The sequence below is a fragment of the Artemia sp. Qi Xiang Cuo genome, chromosome 10, assembly GCF_049724085.1.
Source record: "Artemia sp. Qi Xiang Cuo chromosome 10, ASM4972408v1, whole genome shotgun sequence".
In the NCBI taxonomy this organism is placed as follows: Eukaryota; Metazoa; Arthropoda; class Branchiopoda; order Anostraca; family Artemiidae; genus Artemia; species Artemia sp. Qi Xiang Cuo.
This window is the reverse complement of record NC_142803.1, coordinates 7,315,258-7,330,691: the sequence shown is the minus strand read 5'-3', so window position 1 is coordinate 7,330,691 and position 15,434 is coordinate 7,315,258. Positions and strand designations below refer to the sequence as shown.

General features: G+C 37.3%; 2 protein-coding genes across 5 annotated transcripts in view; one reads left to right on the top strand and one right to left on the bottom strand.

Moving 5' to 3' along the window:
• Positions 1 to 3,001: 3,001 nt before the first annotated feature.
• On the top strand, positions 3,002 to 3,586 carry LOC148947427 (uncharacterized). The gene has a single exon (XM_089095883.1). The coding sequence runs from the start codon at positions 3,002 to 3,004 to the stop codon at positions 3,584 to 3,586; it is 585 nt and encodes a 194-aa protein (XP_088952009.1).
• A 1,285-nt stretch (positions 3,587 to 4,871) lies between these two features.
• Positions 4,872 to 15,434, bottom strand: part of LOC148947418 (mitochondrial import inner membrane translocase subunit Tim21) — a 523,198-nt gene continuing 512,635 nt past the window's right edge. For all 4 annotated transcript variants that reach the window (XM_089095248.1, XM_089095246.1, XM_089095247.1 and 1 more), the window contains exons 4-5: positions 7,316 to 7,415; positions 4,872 to 5,020 (exon numbers count right to left, since the gene is read on the bottom strand). In XM_089095248.1, coding sequence (XP_088951374.1) covers positions 4,913 to 5,020; positions 7,316 to 7,415 — 208 coding nt within the window. In that variant the 3' untranslated portion in view covers positions 4,872 to 4,912. The remainder of the gene's footprint in view (positions 5,021 to 7,315; positions 7,416 to 15,434) is intronic.

Genomic DNA, 15,434 nt, shown 5'->3' with positions numbered 1-15,434 from the left:
ACATAATTTTTGCACAGAACCTTTTATAAGTAGTCCCGCCATTTCCCTGGGATTAAATACAGTCATTTTTAAAATCATAATCCTTTATTTAAAGGTTATAAATTTTTATGAGAGTATTCTTTCAAAAACATTTTTTACATAGTCTTGTTCCTTATTACACTTATAAACATGTTATTTTTATCTCACTTAATGAGATTTTGCCGTGTAAAGTTTTGCTTTCGTCGATTAAGTACTAATCAACTTCGAATTTTGAACATTACTACTACTAACAAATTATTGGAACATCTAGCAACCTAAGGTCATCGACGTCACGCACGCTCGTCCTCCATTTCAATTTTTTGAATTGAATTTCAAAAAATTGTCTGATTTTTAAGACTATGATTTGCCAAACTTTACAGTGGACACCCTGTACATAAATCACGGAGACTTTTTTTTGGGGAACTCGATTTCATCTTTCTCGATCTAACCCAAATAGCATTCTCAACCCAACGTAGCAAATTCAAGGTGTATTTTGCGGTCCTCATGTGCATACATCGTAAGTAGAATTATGGTAAATTTTCACGGAAGAAAAAATTAGAAATTTTCAATTTTTTTTGGTATTTTGGTTGGCAATGAATATTTATAACCAGATTTATGCCGGAAAAAAAAATGTACGGAAAAAAAACATGTTTCATAAATATGTCATCAAATGTCGACAGAAACAAGCAGACGATTTGTAAGGAATCTTTCACGCTATTCGTGTGTAATATGTCATTTATAAATATGCCATTCATTAATATGTAATTTAAAGGCCGACAGAAACAAGACAGTTTGAAAGGAAAATTTTTACACTATATGTATAAGCATTTCTGATGTTTAAACAAAGAGATTGGGTTTTCCTTAAGGAAATATCTTTTTCATTAAAGTTGAAGAATTTTTTGGGCCTGTGCCATTCAATGCAACTTGAAAAAAAAGCATACAGAAGGAAACATAATAGATTTTAGTCCGGAATGTCACATACAATGGTGACAACTGTTAATTCCAAATGTGCACAAAAAAATAATAATAAACAATGGACATAGAAATACCCATTGTTTAAAAACAAATGTAGATGGCGTTGCGCCGTTGAAGCTATGCATACCATGCTACTTTAGTTTAGCTTGTTTGTGTTGGAGATGTAGCTCATACTGAGTGAAGATCGTTTCAACCATTTGTGCAGTGACTATAGTGCTACATTTATTTATAAAAATGACAGCAAAAGAAGCCGACGCTAGCCAGAAAAGCTTTCTGAAAAGCAAGCGTTTCAGATCTGGACCGCAGGCGCCATCTATCGTCGAAAATTTAATCGCATACAAGATAGCGCCATCTATCATCGAACATTTTATCGCATACTAACTTTGCAAACCTAGCGAAGATGTCGCACCCGTTCAGCGCAAATCTGAAGCGGAGACAGCGTGGGAAACGCGCAGGCAGGAGAGTCCAAGCACGTAAAGAGCACTGTGTATTTAAAGGTGGTGACCACTGCATACTGGTGATATCCATAGTTCGGAACAACAACAGAATCAAAAGGCCAAGAAATAACCGATACTTGATACGTCTAGTACACACAGAGTATTCAGCACCTATGCCAACCCTGAGACCTTACTCTCCTGATAATCCTGTGGACCACCTCCCCTCAAATAGTTCCCCTCCCGTACTAAAACCTGTAAAGCTCAATACCGATACATACCTTCCAAACATAATTCTTTGCAACGCCCGATCCCCAACCAACAAGGTTGATGAATTAGAACTTGTCTTGCGTATAAACTTTGCACCATTAGCAGTAATTACTGAATGCTGGGGTATGACAACCGAAACGGGTGCAATCAAAGGATATCAGAACTTTTTTCATACCAGGCGCAATAGAGAAACCAACCGACGTGAACGTGGCGTAGGAATCTATTGCCGCGAAAACTTACCATGCAAACAACTTGGTATCCCCTCAGATTCGTGCCACGAGACAATCTGGCTCTGGTGCAAGCCGAAGAGGCTACGAAGGACTTACTCATGCATCATAATAGCAGCGATATACTATCCAGAAGGTGCGCGTGATAGGCGATAATTAGCGACGTATCTGCAATATCAAGTTGACAGTTTTCGGAAACAGTACAGCAATCCAGCATTTATCATAGCAGGAGACTTCAACTTAACCGACAAAAAATGGATTTCACGTGTGTTGGACCTTAAACAAGTTGTCGATGTTCCCACTCATGAAAGTGGAAGCATACTGGACCTCATACTGACAAATCTCGAAGCGTACTATGAACCGCCATTTTCCTTAGGACCACTTGTAAAATCTGATCACAACATTTTATGCTGGAAGTCGAAGAACAGAAACCGAATACCTAAACCAAAAAAGACTAGAATACTGTACAGACCACTGAGAGAAAGCTCCATCCAAGCCTTTGGTAGATGGATTGCCAACTTCGATTTTGCTGCAATCTGTGCTATAACTGACATCGATGAAAAGGTTGAGACACTATATTCGACTCTGCAACAAAAATACAGCGAATTCTTTCCTGTCAAAATGCACTTGGTCTGTCAAACAGATAAGCCGTGGCTAAACTCAAGAGCTCAAAATAATGATCAAAAAACGATGCAATGTCCATGCCGTAGGAGAAGCATTGGAGGGGAAAAAGTAGTTCCACTCCTCAAGTCAGATTCCCACAAATGGCAAGACGCAGAAAAAAAGCTTACAGGAAAACAGAAAGAGACTGAAATCCAAATAAGCAACATAGACGAGGGTTTAATCAGAGGCTTGAATGTTAACAAGTTTTTTAGACACATTTGCACTTCTTACACCACCATAAATGATGAATAGATTAGCAATATCAACAACAGTTGAAGTGCTGATGATATTGTAGAAGTGTCTGAAACATCAGTCTTCCGTAAAATCGAACGACTACGTAACAACTGTGCCACATACCCAGGTGAATTCCCTGTGAAGCTACTGAAAAAGTACTCACCTTTTCTAGTAAAACCAATGGCATCAATCATAAATCAGTGTTTCTCAGAACAATCGTTCCCAAAATTGTGGAAAGCTGCCTATGTACGGGTCATTCCGAAAGTAAAGGCACCCCAGTCTTGCAACCAGCTAAGACCTATATCCATAACTCCCAACTTGGCTAAAGCGGCCGAAGGTTTTATCCACCGTGCCCTATTACAGCAGATTGCACCCCTAATAGACACTTACCAATATGGCTGTATACGAGGCAGTAGCACGGTAATATACCTAGTGCTGGTGTACCATTTCATAGTTGAGTGGCTGGACAGCCGGAACAGTCTTATTGATTTACTCTTGACAGAATACGGGAAAGCGTTCTACCTTATAGAGCACCTCATTGCACTGACAAATGCAAAAGAAATGGGAGCTGGAAAAAACTTGCTGCTATTCGTGAGAGATTTTCTGCGAGGGCGACGGCAATCGGTATATCCGTTATTTGGCGATGATATCTGCTCTGAGTGGACCAAACTTACTTATGGCTGTCCCCAAGGAACGAAACTAGCTTCCCTTTTATTCCTTGCAGTCATTAATAAAATCCTTGCAGAATTTGAGGAACGTTTCTAGTTCGTGGACGACGTGTCTTCGCTTCTCAAATACATAGTAGAAAACGCAGTAGCAAAACAGCAGTTCGAACCAACAATTTTTTCGGACATCGTTAACCTGTGTAAATCTAATAGCCTGCAACTGAACGAGCAGAAATTGAAAGCTCTACGCTACAACCCGCTCAAACGAGATATTACAATTCCAGATGTTCCCTTTCCAACTGTCTCGTCCGCGACAATACTAGGCGAGACTTTTACAAGCGATTGCTCCTTTAAACTGCACGTAGACAATATCGTGCGCAAAGGACACTACTCAATCCAAAGTCTAACGAGTATGCGAAGGCTGGGTTTCTCAGATCGTCTGCTCTTACTGGCTTATACGACATACATCAGGCCAATCCTTGAATATTGTTGTCCTGTCTGGGATCCCCAAGCACAAAACACTGCCTACATGTCAGAGGAACTAGAAGACGTTCAAAAACGTGCTACTAAAATAATTCTTGGACCCAGGTATGAGAGTTACGAGCATGCCCTTGTGGTTATGAGCTTGCCCACTTTGTTCGCCCGAAGACACGATTTGATAATGAAAATCTGGAAATCACTCATGTCAAACGAGAAACATCGCTCCGTTTTTCCTCCAACCGTACAGACCCCCAAACTCACCAGGCATCAGAACAGACTGCAACACGTCAAGTGCCGAACGATCAGATTTGCAAATTCCTTCGTACCATATTTTGTTAGTGTAGTAAATAAGTGATTTTTTTTTCTTAAATGATTATAAAAATAGCATAATTTAGCGTTCAGTTTTGTTTGTTGCGAAAGCTATTTGATTAAACGAATACGAATACGAAACCTTTGGCATACAACAAAAAACATGGACATACAACTTGAGCGAAGTGAAAAACACGGACAGAAGAAAATGAACAATTATAAATATGGGCAAAAAACGAGCATGCAACAAAAAACAAATGGGCATAAAAAATAAAAACATCACGTCATTCATGAAGCAAAAGCTGGTATAGTTTTGTAATGCTTGTATCAACCATTATATGATTCAAAGGAAACTAACATTACATTTAACAATGATTCGAAAATCTTCCTTCAAAAAAAGGAAGAGAAAAGAGGGTCTTTCTTTTCCTTTTTCCTTTCCTTCAGTCTAAACCTAAAAAGGAACCCCAATCCATAAAACAAAATGATGCCTAATCCCCCGAAAACCTACAACTATTCTAAGTTCAGAACTATTGTTGCACTTTTTTACGTTTTAGTTTTGAAAAGTCAACTTAAGGAACATATAGAAAAACTGCATATTAAACAAATATCAATATAATTTAAAATATAATTTACATAACTAAATACCAGCAATAGGGGACCTGTTGTCTATAACTAAAATTGTTTCTCTCGGGTAGTCCTTCAATTCAACAGCAAGCAGGTGGTAGTCATATTTGTTGTTTGGACCCTAGAGAGAAAAATATTACATAGCAAGTTTAGCAGTTGCAATATGCCGAAAGTATTGAAAAGAGAAGACGAAATATAACTCAACTAAGACATTATGAAATTCAAAAAGAAGAAATATCAGAATAATATCATCCAGATAAATAAAGAGAAAAACTATAGAGAGAAAAAACATTATTCTGCAAGTTCGGGTATTGTGATAGACTAGTTTGCTGAATATAAATATCCTCGTAAATATCAAGAATGAAGCAACGTCCCACTACGATTTTTTTTTTTTTTTTACCAAATTTCAAACCAAAAGATCTCGAAATAATGTCATTTAGATCAAAAATATAATGAATAGCCCAATGGCCTCTTCAAAACTGTAATATTATTTTTAGTTCATTTTCTACAAAGAGAATATTCTTTTGTATGGTTGATATACCTTTCTTTTATTAAAAATTTACACCTGTTAGACACAGCCGTGCTCATTCTCGGCTGTTTTATGGATTTTGTTCTGGGGCTTTGACGACCGCACATGTGCATGCCCCCATTAAGGCTGGTGCTAAGGTACACCCGCCATTCAGGTTGGTGTGCAGGTTCAAGATACAGAGAGGCACCAATGATGGGAGGGGGTCAATTGCCCGTAGATTTTGAAAAATATCTTTTTTTGGTATTTTCATCGAAAAAAGTGTCTTTCCACCAAACGATTTGGAAAAAAATACTTTTTTTGTATATTATGAAAAATTAAGACATCTTCCTACAATTTCGTGAAATGGGACCCCTAGATGCTGATAGGCTAATTTTTCATGCATCAAGGGTTTCAGGTGGTGATTCCTTTTTTCTTTCTTCAATATTATTTTCGAAAATCTATTACTGCGTGATTTTTGTTTATGAGCTGCAGTATAGGGCTCATTGGAAAGTTTTCATAAGGAAACTGCAAATTAATCACCCACCCTCGACTGTTTTGTGAATATTGTGCTGAAAAAAGATGACAATGCAAAAGTTCAAGCCATTGATTCAGATCTATATTCAACTGTAAGACCTTGTAGGTCCACATTCGGGCTAGGGTTCAGGGCCATATTCAAGTGCAAGTTCGCACTAATTCTAAGAAAGCTGTAGTAATGGCTTAAGATCTTGAAAAGGGTACCAATGGGGATAGGCGAGGGGGGAGGGCCCTTAGATGTTGAAAATGCCTTTTTTTGGTATTTTAACAAAGAAAAACAAAATTGCCCATGCGAAATAGGGTTTCAGGTAGTGCAGTTCTTTCCTTTCTCTTTCCTATTATTTCCTTCCTTCTTATTATTTTTGGGAACCTATTATTAAGTTATGTTTTGTAGTTTATAGATGGCTCCAAAAGTCGTGTGGTTTATTTGTGAATTTTCATTTTGGATTGGCTGTCAATAATTATTCTCTCTCTGACAAAATAAAGGAAGCAGGTCTTTCTCTTTTTTGATATTTCTTTCTTTTCCTCTGGTTTTCCTCTTTTAGACACTTGTATTTGGCAAAATCTTTACAATTCCTCTTTAATCTATCTTATGGAATTGCAATTTTATCCTTTTTCTGAGTTTAAATATTTAAAGAAAAACATCTTAAAAAGTTGTCAAATGACTCTTTATCGTCGGTTTTACAATAACTTCACAAGTTGCATACGTGGTAGCGTGACCTTTCAATTTAAGCTTTACATCAAATTTTCCATCAGTTTTTTTAATTAACTAGTCCATTCAAAAGCACTCTGAATAATTTTTGTAGACCTGACGTTTATACCTAACTAAATCTCAAAACTAAGCACGCTGGATCAAATGGTCAAATCTATTCACAAATATCTGAGTTGCACACAGTAGCAACGGTCTTCCTCCACCTTATCAAATCACAAGATTCATCGTTTGCCACCTACCAAGAAACCTGCAAAATGTTAAGAATATTTTTATTATCTCATCCTAGCAAGGGCGGATCCAGGATTTTTTCTTAGGGGAGGGGCAAAATAGGTTGATCCGATAACCTTGCGTTGGGAGCAAGTTTAATTAACACAAACTTGCGTTAATTAAGTAAATTACACTACCTTAGAATACGTTAGAGGGGGGCGCCCTCCCTCACCCCCTGGATCCGCCACTACATCCTAGCCTAAACTGAGCCGGGTAGCATTTGCAGAATTTCCAAGGAATTCACTGAGGAATTTTCTTAAGGAACAGGCTGTTCGAGCTCAGCTACGATATTGAGCTGAGAAAAATTTGATTGAGATAGAACATACATTTCCGAGACCAGCGATAGATTTGAAATAACAGTACGAGCAAGAAAAAAAAAGAAAATAAACAACTACCTTTTTCATGTCAACATGTACTGTAGCTCTTCTTCGAGTTCCGACAATGTGAAACTTGACAACTAAATGCTCTTCCCCGTTTTCCTCATATTTACCATGTCTGAAAAATATATTATATTTTTATGTACGAAAAATATAGAAAAAGCATAAAATATGAATAAGACCAGTGAAATCTTTCATATTTTACGAAAAAATGATTATATGTTCACCCAATTTGGATTCTTAACCAACAGCAGAGTCTGAAGAGCTTCAAAAGAATTGTTAAGAATAGTTTTAAATCAAAACGACGTATTTTAATTCAAAATTTTCAATTCTTTTAAAACTAGACCTTCCACACCAATCTTGGGTACGGGTTTTCTATTAGTAAAAACTCTCAAAAGGGAATTCAGTTAGGAGTTCGAAAGTTATTAGAGAATAAGCACAAAGTTATTAATATTAAAGAATAAGGGTTGGTACTTGTGCACGCACAGGGATTTTCTTATTGGGGGCGGAGGACGAACTACACCTCTTCAACAATATCGTACACTAATCAAGGTTTTGGGAGAGGGGGTACCAAAGAAAAACAAAAGAAGCCCTTTCAAAACAGTGACTTAATTTTACTGTTAGCAACTATCGCAAACCTATGTCAAGGAACTCCCAAGTTTTTTTCTAATTTGCCTGAAAAATAATCATGGAACCCTACGCATTTGGTTATCACAGTCGATCATCTTCATATCGAAGTTCCAATAGCTATCTACTTAAATAACTGGTAAGTATCTGTAACTCAAGAAAAAAGTCATATTTACAGGGGTATATTAGTTAGGTTTGATGAAAAAGTAGCCAAACAGCTCAAATCACCACAGTAGCCAATCATATATGAATCCTGTCAAGACTTCCAAAGCTGCCAGTAGCAGAATTTCAAAAGCTGCCAAATCTGCCAACAAATTTCACTAGGCCATGAAACTGCCAAGTAGCATTACTACTATGCTACCCCACTTTTTCGACAGCAGAATCCTGTTTTTAAGTAGAATGACAAACACAAGAATTGAAAAACAATATAAAATCTCTATTACCTGAAAACTTTTTGCGAAAAGCATTTTTTTAAGGTCTTTTATTCAGTACAGCAACAAAAGCAAAATTCTCATTATGTGATTTAAATTTTTAACTCTGATTGGACCATTCCTTTTTTTAGAGTATTCTAGGAATAATATTTCATTCATTTCAATTTTCTAGAGACAAGAATATAAAAATTTTTATGATGTCATTTTTAGGGAAAAAATTAAAATTTCACAAATAACAACAGCACATCGAATTGAAATTTGAGGGTTCAAAGGTTTTTCTAAAACTTGCTAAAAAGTTTTCTCGGATAGTCAGATTTTGATAATTTAGAAACTTATAAAAGAGAAACTTATATAAATTTATATAAGTTTCTTATATAAAGAAACTTATAAAACTTATATATATATATATATATATATATATTATTTAGAAACTTATATAAAGAGGAGTTAGAGAGAGTACTGAGAGAAATGAAAAATATAAGGCTGCAGATGATAGTAGTACAGTAAATGAGTACATACAACCTGGGTATTAAACCAACTAAAAAGTTCGGCTAGCTAAGTGGGTCAAGGTCACACTCTCAATCTCGGGGTTACGTTGTTTCGAATTCGGCTGTGGGTTTCTTTCTACCATATTTTATGTCAAATTCGAGTTTTTGATGAGTTGAAACTTTCAGAGGCGATTTTTTCGTACGATAGTTCTTTCGTTTCTTGTTATTTTCAATCTTTTATTCCTTTTAAATACTAAATAAACCAATTGTTAGCTTTCATTCAGTTAATTTAATTGTTTCACTTTAACTCTTATGTGTGTTAATAGAGGCATCTCGCAAATTCTATATTTCTACGCTGCTTATAATAAAGTAACCTTTGTACATAAGTAGCCTATATATATATATATATATATATATATATATATATATATATATATATATATATATATATATATATATATATATATATATATATATATATATATATATATATATATATATATATATATATATATATATATATATATATATATATATATATATATATATATATATATATATATATATATTTTTATATATATATATATATATATATATATATATATATATATATATATATATATATATATATATATATATATATATATATATATATATATATATATATATATATATATATATATATATATATATTTATATATATATATATATATATATATATATATATATATATATATATATATATATATGTTTATATCCATTTTATTACGTTTTTACGAGTCAGAAAAATATTTCGGGGGAGGGAGTTCAAACCCCCCTAACCCCTGGGTACTGCCTTGGGTGTCACTACCCCTTCTCCTTTGAGAATGGACCATGAAAACGTGTCTACATAATAGTAGTCAGAAGCATGTCCGCTCGTATTCTTAAAACCAAAGTTTAAAATAGGATCAATTTCTATGATAGAGAAAGTGCATGCATTGGAGAAAGTATTTTCTGCCGCAAAGCAACGAACATTTTCAAAATCGTTGTCAAAAATTACAATTGTCCTATATTTGCATCCTTTTGAAAACCTATTTAAGAGAAGACAATATTTAAAGTAAGTATTATGTAGCAAAGAGTGTAAATTTCTTCGAACTTCAGAATTTGGGAAATTTCATATTAGTTATTTACTTAAGAATGAATTTGGTCGAGGGCCTAGAACAATACTTTCTAGCGCAAAGCACCGTAAAATATGCGAATTACCCTTAAACCATTAGTTTTTCTTTTGAAAAACTTTCACACAAATTGGATAGGAAATAATTAATCTTAAAAGGCTGCTTTAAGCCGTGAGGTAACGAAAAATTTTTATTGGCGGTAAGAAATGTCATTTTTAACGTGTATTTTTCTTCTTTCATATTTTTGTTTCAGACGGCTTCCAAACATCAGGATGACTTGACTTGTTTGACCTAAAGCTCTTGCTCGGCAGCGTCGACAGCGTAGAGGGAACCAGACGTCAGCGCAGTTAGTCGTCTCCAGAATGGCCTGTTTTGGGCGAGGGTAGGAGCTTCACTGCGGTCAATGCCACACGCTGTGAGTCGATCGCGGATGCTATCCGCCCATATCATACGTTGCCTACCTCTGGGGCGTTTCCAGCCATTTGCAGTTGGATCGAAATCAAATGTAAGTCGGGCAGGTGTTTCAGTGGGTAGGCGAAGAAAATGAACGCACCAACGCAGTGAGCGGGACTCAATGTGTTCGAACAGGGGTGGTAATTTAAAGGCCCGGAGGATATCCATGTTGCATACCCTGTCGAGCCACCTAACGTGTTCAATTTTGCGGAGGTTTTTTGTCTGGACAGCATCTACCTTAATCATCTGTGACTGCGTCAAAGGCCAAGTCTCTGACGAGTACAACACGACACTTGCTACCGAGGCAGAGTAGATACGAGCTTTTGTGAGACGGCTGATCTAGGGTTTGTGGAATATTGTTCTCAGTAAGCGGCCAAAGATAGCGTTCACCTTTGCCATCCTTGCTGATATCTCTGCATCTATATTTCCGTTTGAGCAAACAATTGAACCAAGATAGGTGAACTGCATCACTTTCTCAACATCTTGGCCACATACTTATATAGTTGTCAAAGGGCTGCATGGTGTCTTGTCCACAGGTAATATTTTGGTCTTGGTCCAGTTAACATTTAAACCAAGTTTTCCTGCAGCAGATGCTAGCGTTTCCAGGGTAATTTTGATGTCAGTGAGATTTTCGCATACCAATGCAACATCGCCAGTGAAGTCGACATCTGACAGAACTCTTCCAGCAAAATCGATGCCAAACGGATGCGCCAGCAGTATTTTGTTGAGAATTTGGTCCATGTCACAGTTGAAGAGTTCGGGAGCAGCCGCGCAGCCTTACCGTACACCATTTCTAATTTGAAAACGTGATGAGAGCTGGCCATTTACAATGACAGCACTTTCGGTCTTATTGTATAGTTCTTTGAACAGATTGACAATTTTTTTAGGTACACCAGCAGCTTAAAGGATCAAACACAGTGACTGTCTGTCGACAATCTCAAGAGCAGATCGAAAATTGACTAAGGCAATGTATGCCTTCCTTTTATATTCTAGAGTTTTCTCTATCAGCTGTCTAATTGTATGGATTTGCTCAGTAGTGGACCTACCCGGCATGAATCCAGCTGGCTGGTGACGACGAAGGGGTGGAGGTACTTTGTTGCCCGCTTGGAGCAGCATGGCAAAGAGTTTGCCGGGTACCAAGAGCAGATTTATTGCACGATAGTTATTACATTCTGCTTTACTTCCTTTCCTCTTGTAGACTGACACAAGTAAGCCTGTCTTCCGGTATGATGGTATTATTTCAGAGCGCCACACAGTATTGAACAGCCCTTGTAGCCAGAGGGTCATGGATGGATGGCCATTTTTAAGGAGTTCTGATGTCGGGTAACATACTACCAGCGCTTTGCTGTTCTTCAGCTTTCGTGCTACTCCTTTAATTTCTTCTGCTGTAAATCCAGTGTCATCAGGGGCAGGTGTAGCATTCTCAGCCACAGCAGTAATCTAGTCGTAAACTTGGTCAGGTGGGTCTGAGTTTAGCAGCTTCTCGAAGTGGTATTCCCACTGGCGAAGACACTGTGATTTGTCGTAAATATTTTTGCCATTGGCGTTACGGAGATACAATGTAGTTTGAGTGTATTGACCTGAGAGCTCACGGAGGATCTTATATGTGGTTTCGATGTCCTTTTTTGGCGGCCTCTTGCAGCTCGCGTGCTTTTTTTGTCAATAAAAGTCTTATGGTATATGTGCAACATAATGTTACGTTCTTTATTTAATTGCCCATGAGCGGTCATGTCCCCGCGATGGCGGGCTTCCCGTCTGTGATCGATAATGGTGAGGGACTTGTTGCTGATCAAGTCTTTTTTCTTACACTGCTTCATTCCAGCAACTCTAGTTGCAGCTGCAAGGGCATTCTCTTTGAAGACCATTCATACACCTTCACTATCATCGCATTGCGTAAGAACCTCAAATCTGTTGGATATTTCGACCTGATACTGCTAAGCTAAAGCGGGGTCTTGTTGGATACGGTAGGTATCAATTTTCCAAAAGTTTCTGGCTGGCTTTTGTAGCTCTTAGGCAAAACCGGATTTTGGCTGCAGCAAGACAGTGGTCGGTGGTCGGTCGGTGTCCAAGTTCGGCGCCTCGGTAGGTGCAACAATTCTGCATAGACAACAGCCATCGCCGGCGTATGATGTAGTCGAGCATCTTCTTCGTTGATCCATCATTGCTATACCAGGTGTACTTGGCTTTATTGGGTCTTTGAAACCATGTGTTTGCATTGGTTAGATTTTGGGCGAGACAGCAGTTCCGCATTCGCTCTCCGCTATCGTTTAGGCTATCTACTGTTACGGGTCCAACAGTGAAATCCCCCAGGCCAGACTCGTTTGAAATGCTAGCATTCATATCTCCTAGAAAGATGAGGTAGGTACTGTCGAGGGCTCAGAACTTAAAAGGGTATAGAAGTCATCCTTATCCTCTTCCTGAGCTTCATGTTTGGGGCATAACAGGTGATGATGGTTATTTTTCCATGTTTACCATCGAACCTTGCTCTCAGGAGCCTGGGTGCTACTGGTGCGAATGACAGGAGGTCCTTGCGTGCGGCACTGTTCAGCACTAGGCCAACGTCCTCTCGTTTCTGGTGACCACCAGACCAAAGCAGTGTGCGCCTTTCACCAATATACTCCTCACCATCACCAGATAGATGTGTTTAAGTGATTCCAGCAATTGTAACTTTATATTTCTTTAATTCTCTGGCTAATAGAAGCTTTGAACTCGGTTGGTTCAGTGTCAGAACATTCCAGGTGGCCACATTGATACCACCTTGGTCAACGATATTCAGAGGGAATCATACGTGGACGGTCCGGGGTCGAGACAGAGTTTGAGATGATATATCCGAGGCTGAATTTCTGGTTCCATTCGTAGCAGTAGAAGTTTCAGGAGGAGGGCTGCCAACCCAACCTTCCCTAGGTGCATTTGGTTCTCTGGTGGCCAGCCAGATATCCAGAGGCACGTGGAGGTCGTTCTTCATGCGCCAAATTGCATGGGAACTAACTCTGGACGAGCATCATTACCTCCAATTTCCATTCCATCCAAATCAACTACATGTTCTGCTTAGATACTAATGACTTTGAGCTGACTGCGTTATTTCAGACTGAAAATTATTTTCTTTCCAAAATGTCTCAAGTAACTAGTATACATTTCCGGAAAATTTGAGTAGATGCTTTATAAACATAAAAGTGAATGTTTGGAACGGGAAAATGGAAGAAAATTACCATCAAAAAAATAATGGTGATATTTGTGTGCACAGACAATTTTTCACCCCTTTATTAGATTAAATAAAAAAAATAAGTTTTTTTTAACTGAAAGTAAGGAGCGACATTAAAACTTAAAACGAACAGAAATTATTCCGTATATGAAAGGGGCTGTCCCTTCCTCAACGCCTTGCTCTTTACGCTAAAGTTTGACAGCCCTTTTCATATACGAAATAATTTCTATTCGTTTTAAGTTTTAATGTCGCTCCTTTATTTCAGTTAAAAAAAAACATGCGTTTTTTATTTAATTTCTTAACGTTTTTATGCAGCTTTGATTTTGGCTCACCGTACACGAATAATTAAAACAAAATTTGCATATTAATTTTACTCTTTTTGTGGCTAAATGGCTTTCTCGAAATTTTATTCTGACGTAATTTGCAAATTAACTTACGTAACGACGCTAAAGTTTGAATTTTGTTTGAATTACAAACCCCTGAATCACGAAGGCCGTTTAATTAGAATAGATAGCTCTTTTGAAATTACTAGAAAAAAAACTGCAGCGTAAAGAACGAGGTATTGGCTTGGGGGTGAACCTCCTCATATACGTAATAATTTTTGTTCGCTTTAAGTTTTAATGTTGCTTCTTGCTTTCAGTAATTCAGTAATTCAGTTAATTTAATTTCTTATTGTTTTTTTAAATAATGCTGGGAAATCCGGCGCCCCCTTCATAGAAATTTCCCTTACCCCAAGAAACGTCCTCCACGGAAAGATTCCCCCACGTAACCCCCTCCTCCACCTCCCCCCCCCCCCCACCAGAACAAAATCCTTCCTGAAAACGTCTCCCAATAACCAATACTATATGTAAACAATGGACAAAGTTCATAACTTGCGGCCCTTCCCCCGGGAACTCTAGGGGATTACTATATTCTAGGACTACTGGATCGATACGATCACCCCTAAAAAAAAAAAAAAAAAAAAAAAAAAAAAAAAAAACACGCATCCGTGATCTTTCTTCTAACAAAAAATGCAAAATTCGATGTTTTTGTAAATAGGAGCTTTAAACCTCTACAGCAGGGTTCTCTGATACGCTGAACCCAACGGTGTGATTTTCATTAAAGTTCTATGACTTTTAGGGGGTGTTTCCTCCTTTTTTCAAAAATAAGGCATAACTTTTGATGGGTAAGACTAAACTTGATGAAACTTATATATTTTGAATCATCATAAAAATTTGATTCTTCTGATGTATCTATTGGTATCAATATTCCGTTTTTTAGAGTTTCGGTTACTATTGAGCCGGGTCGCTCCTTACTTACAGTTCATTACCACGAACTGTTTGAAAAACTGATCTTTTTTATGGAAAAAAATAATGCAATAGTACTAGGTTTTTTTCAAAAGTGGTTCCACCAGAGAAAAGCACTACCCGTGGCAAGTGGCATTCCTGACAAAAAGTCTAAAAGAGAGAATGGGAGAGTAAAAGGTTAATGTTTTCATATTGGAGACCAGTTCATTTTATTGACCCAAACTAAGGTATCTTTCCGAAGCTGACAGAAACTGCTCTAAAGCCTCTCAGTGTACTACTACTAGTGTGTCGAGTGAACATGCATTTTTTATTGCATATTATTTCGTGCGGAAGCAGTATGCCCAGACAATATCCAAACAAGGGGAAAGCACAATAATTAAATGATAAGCATTAAGGCTTGAACAACTGATGTTATAATTAGCTTTACGATAATAATCCAAAACTTATCATTTAGAATTTTTTTTTCTTTAATGTTTAGGTGTTCGAAAAACAGCTG

What these genes read in the sequence shown, in the direction of transcription:
- LOC148947427 (XM_089095883.1), top strand. Translation starts at nt 3,002, where the DNA reads ATGGCATCAATCATAAATCAGTGTTTCTCAGAACAATCGTTCCCAAAA.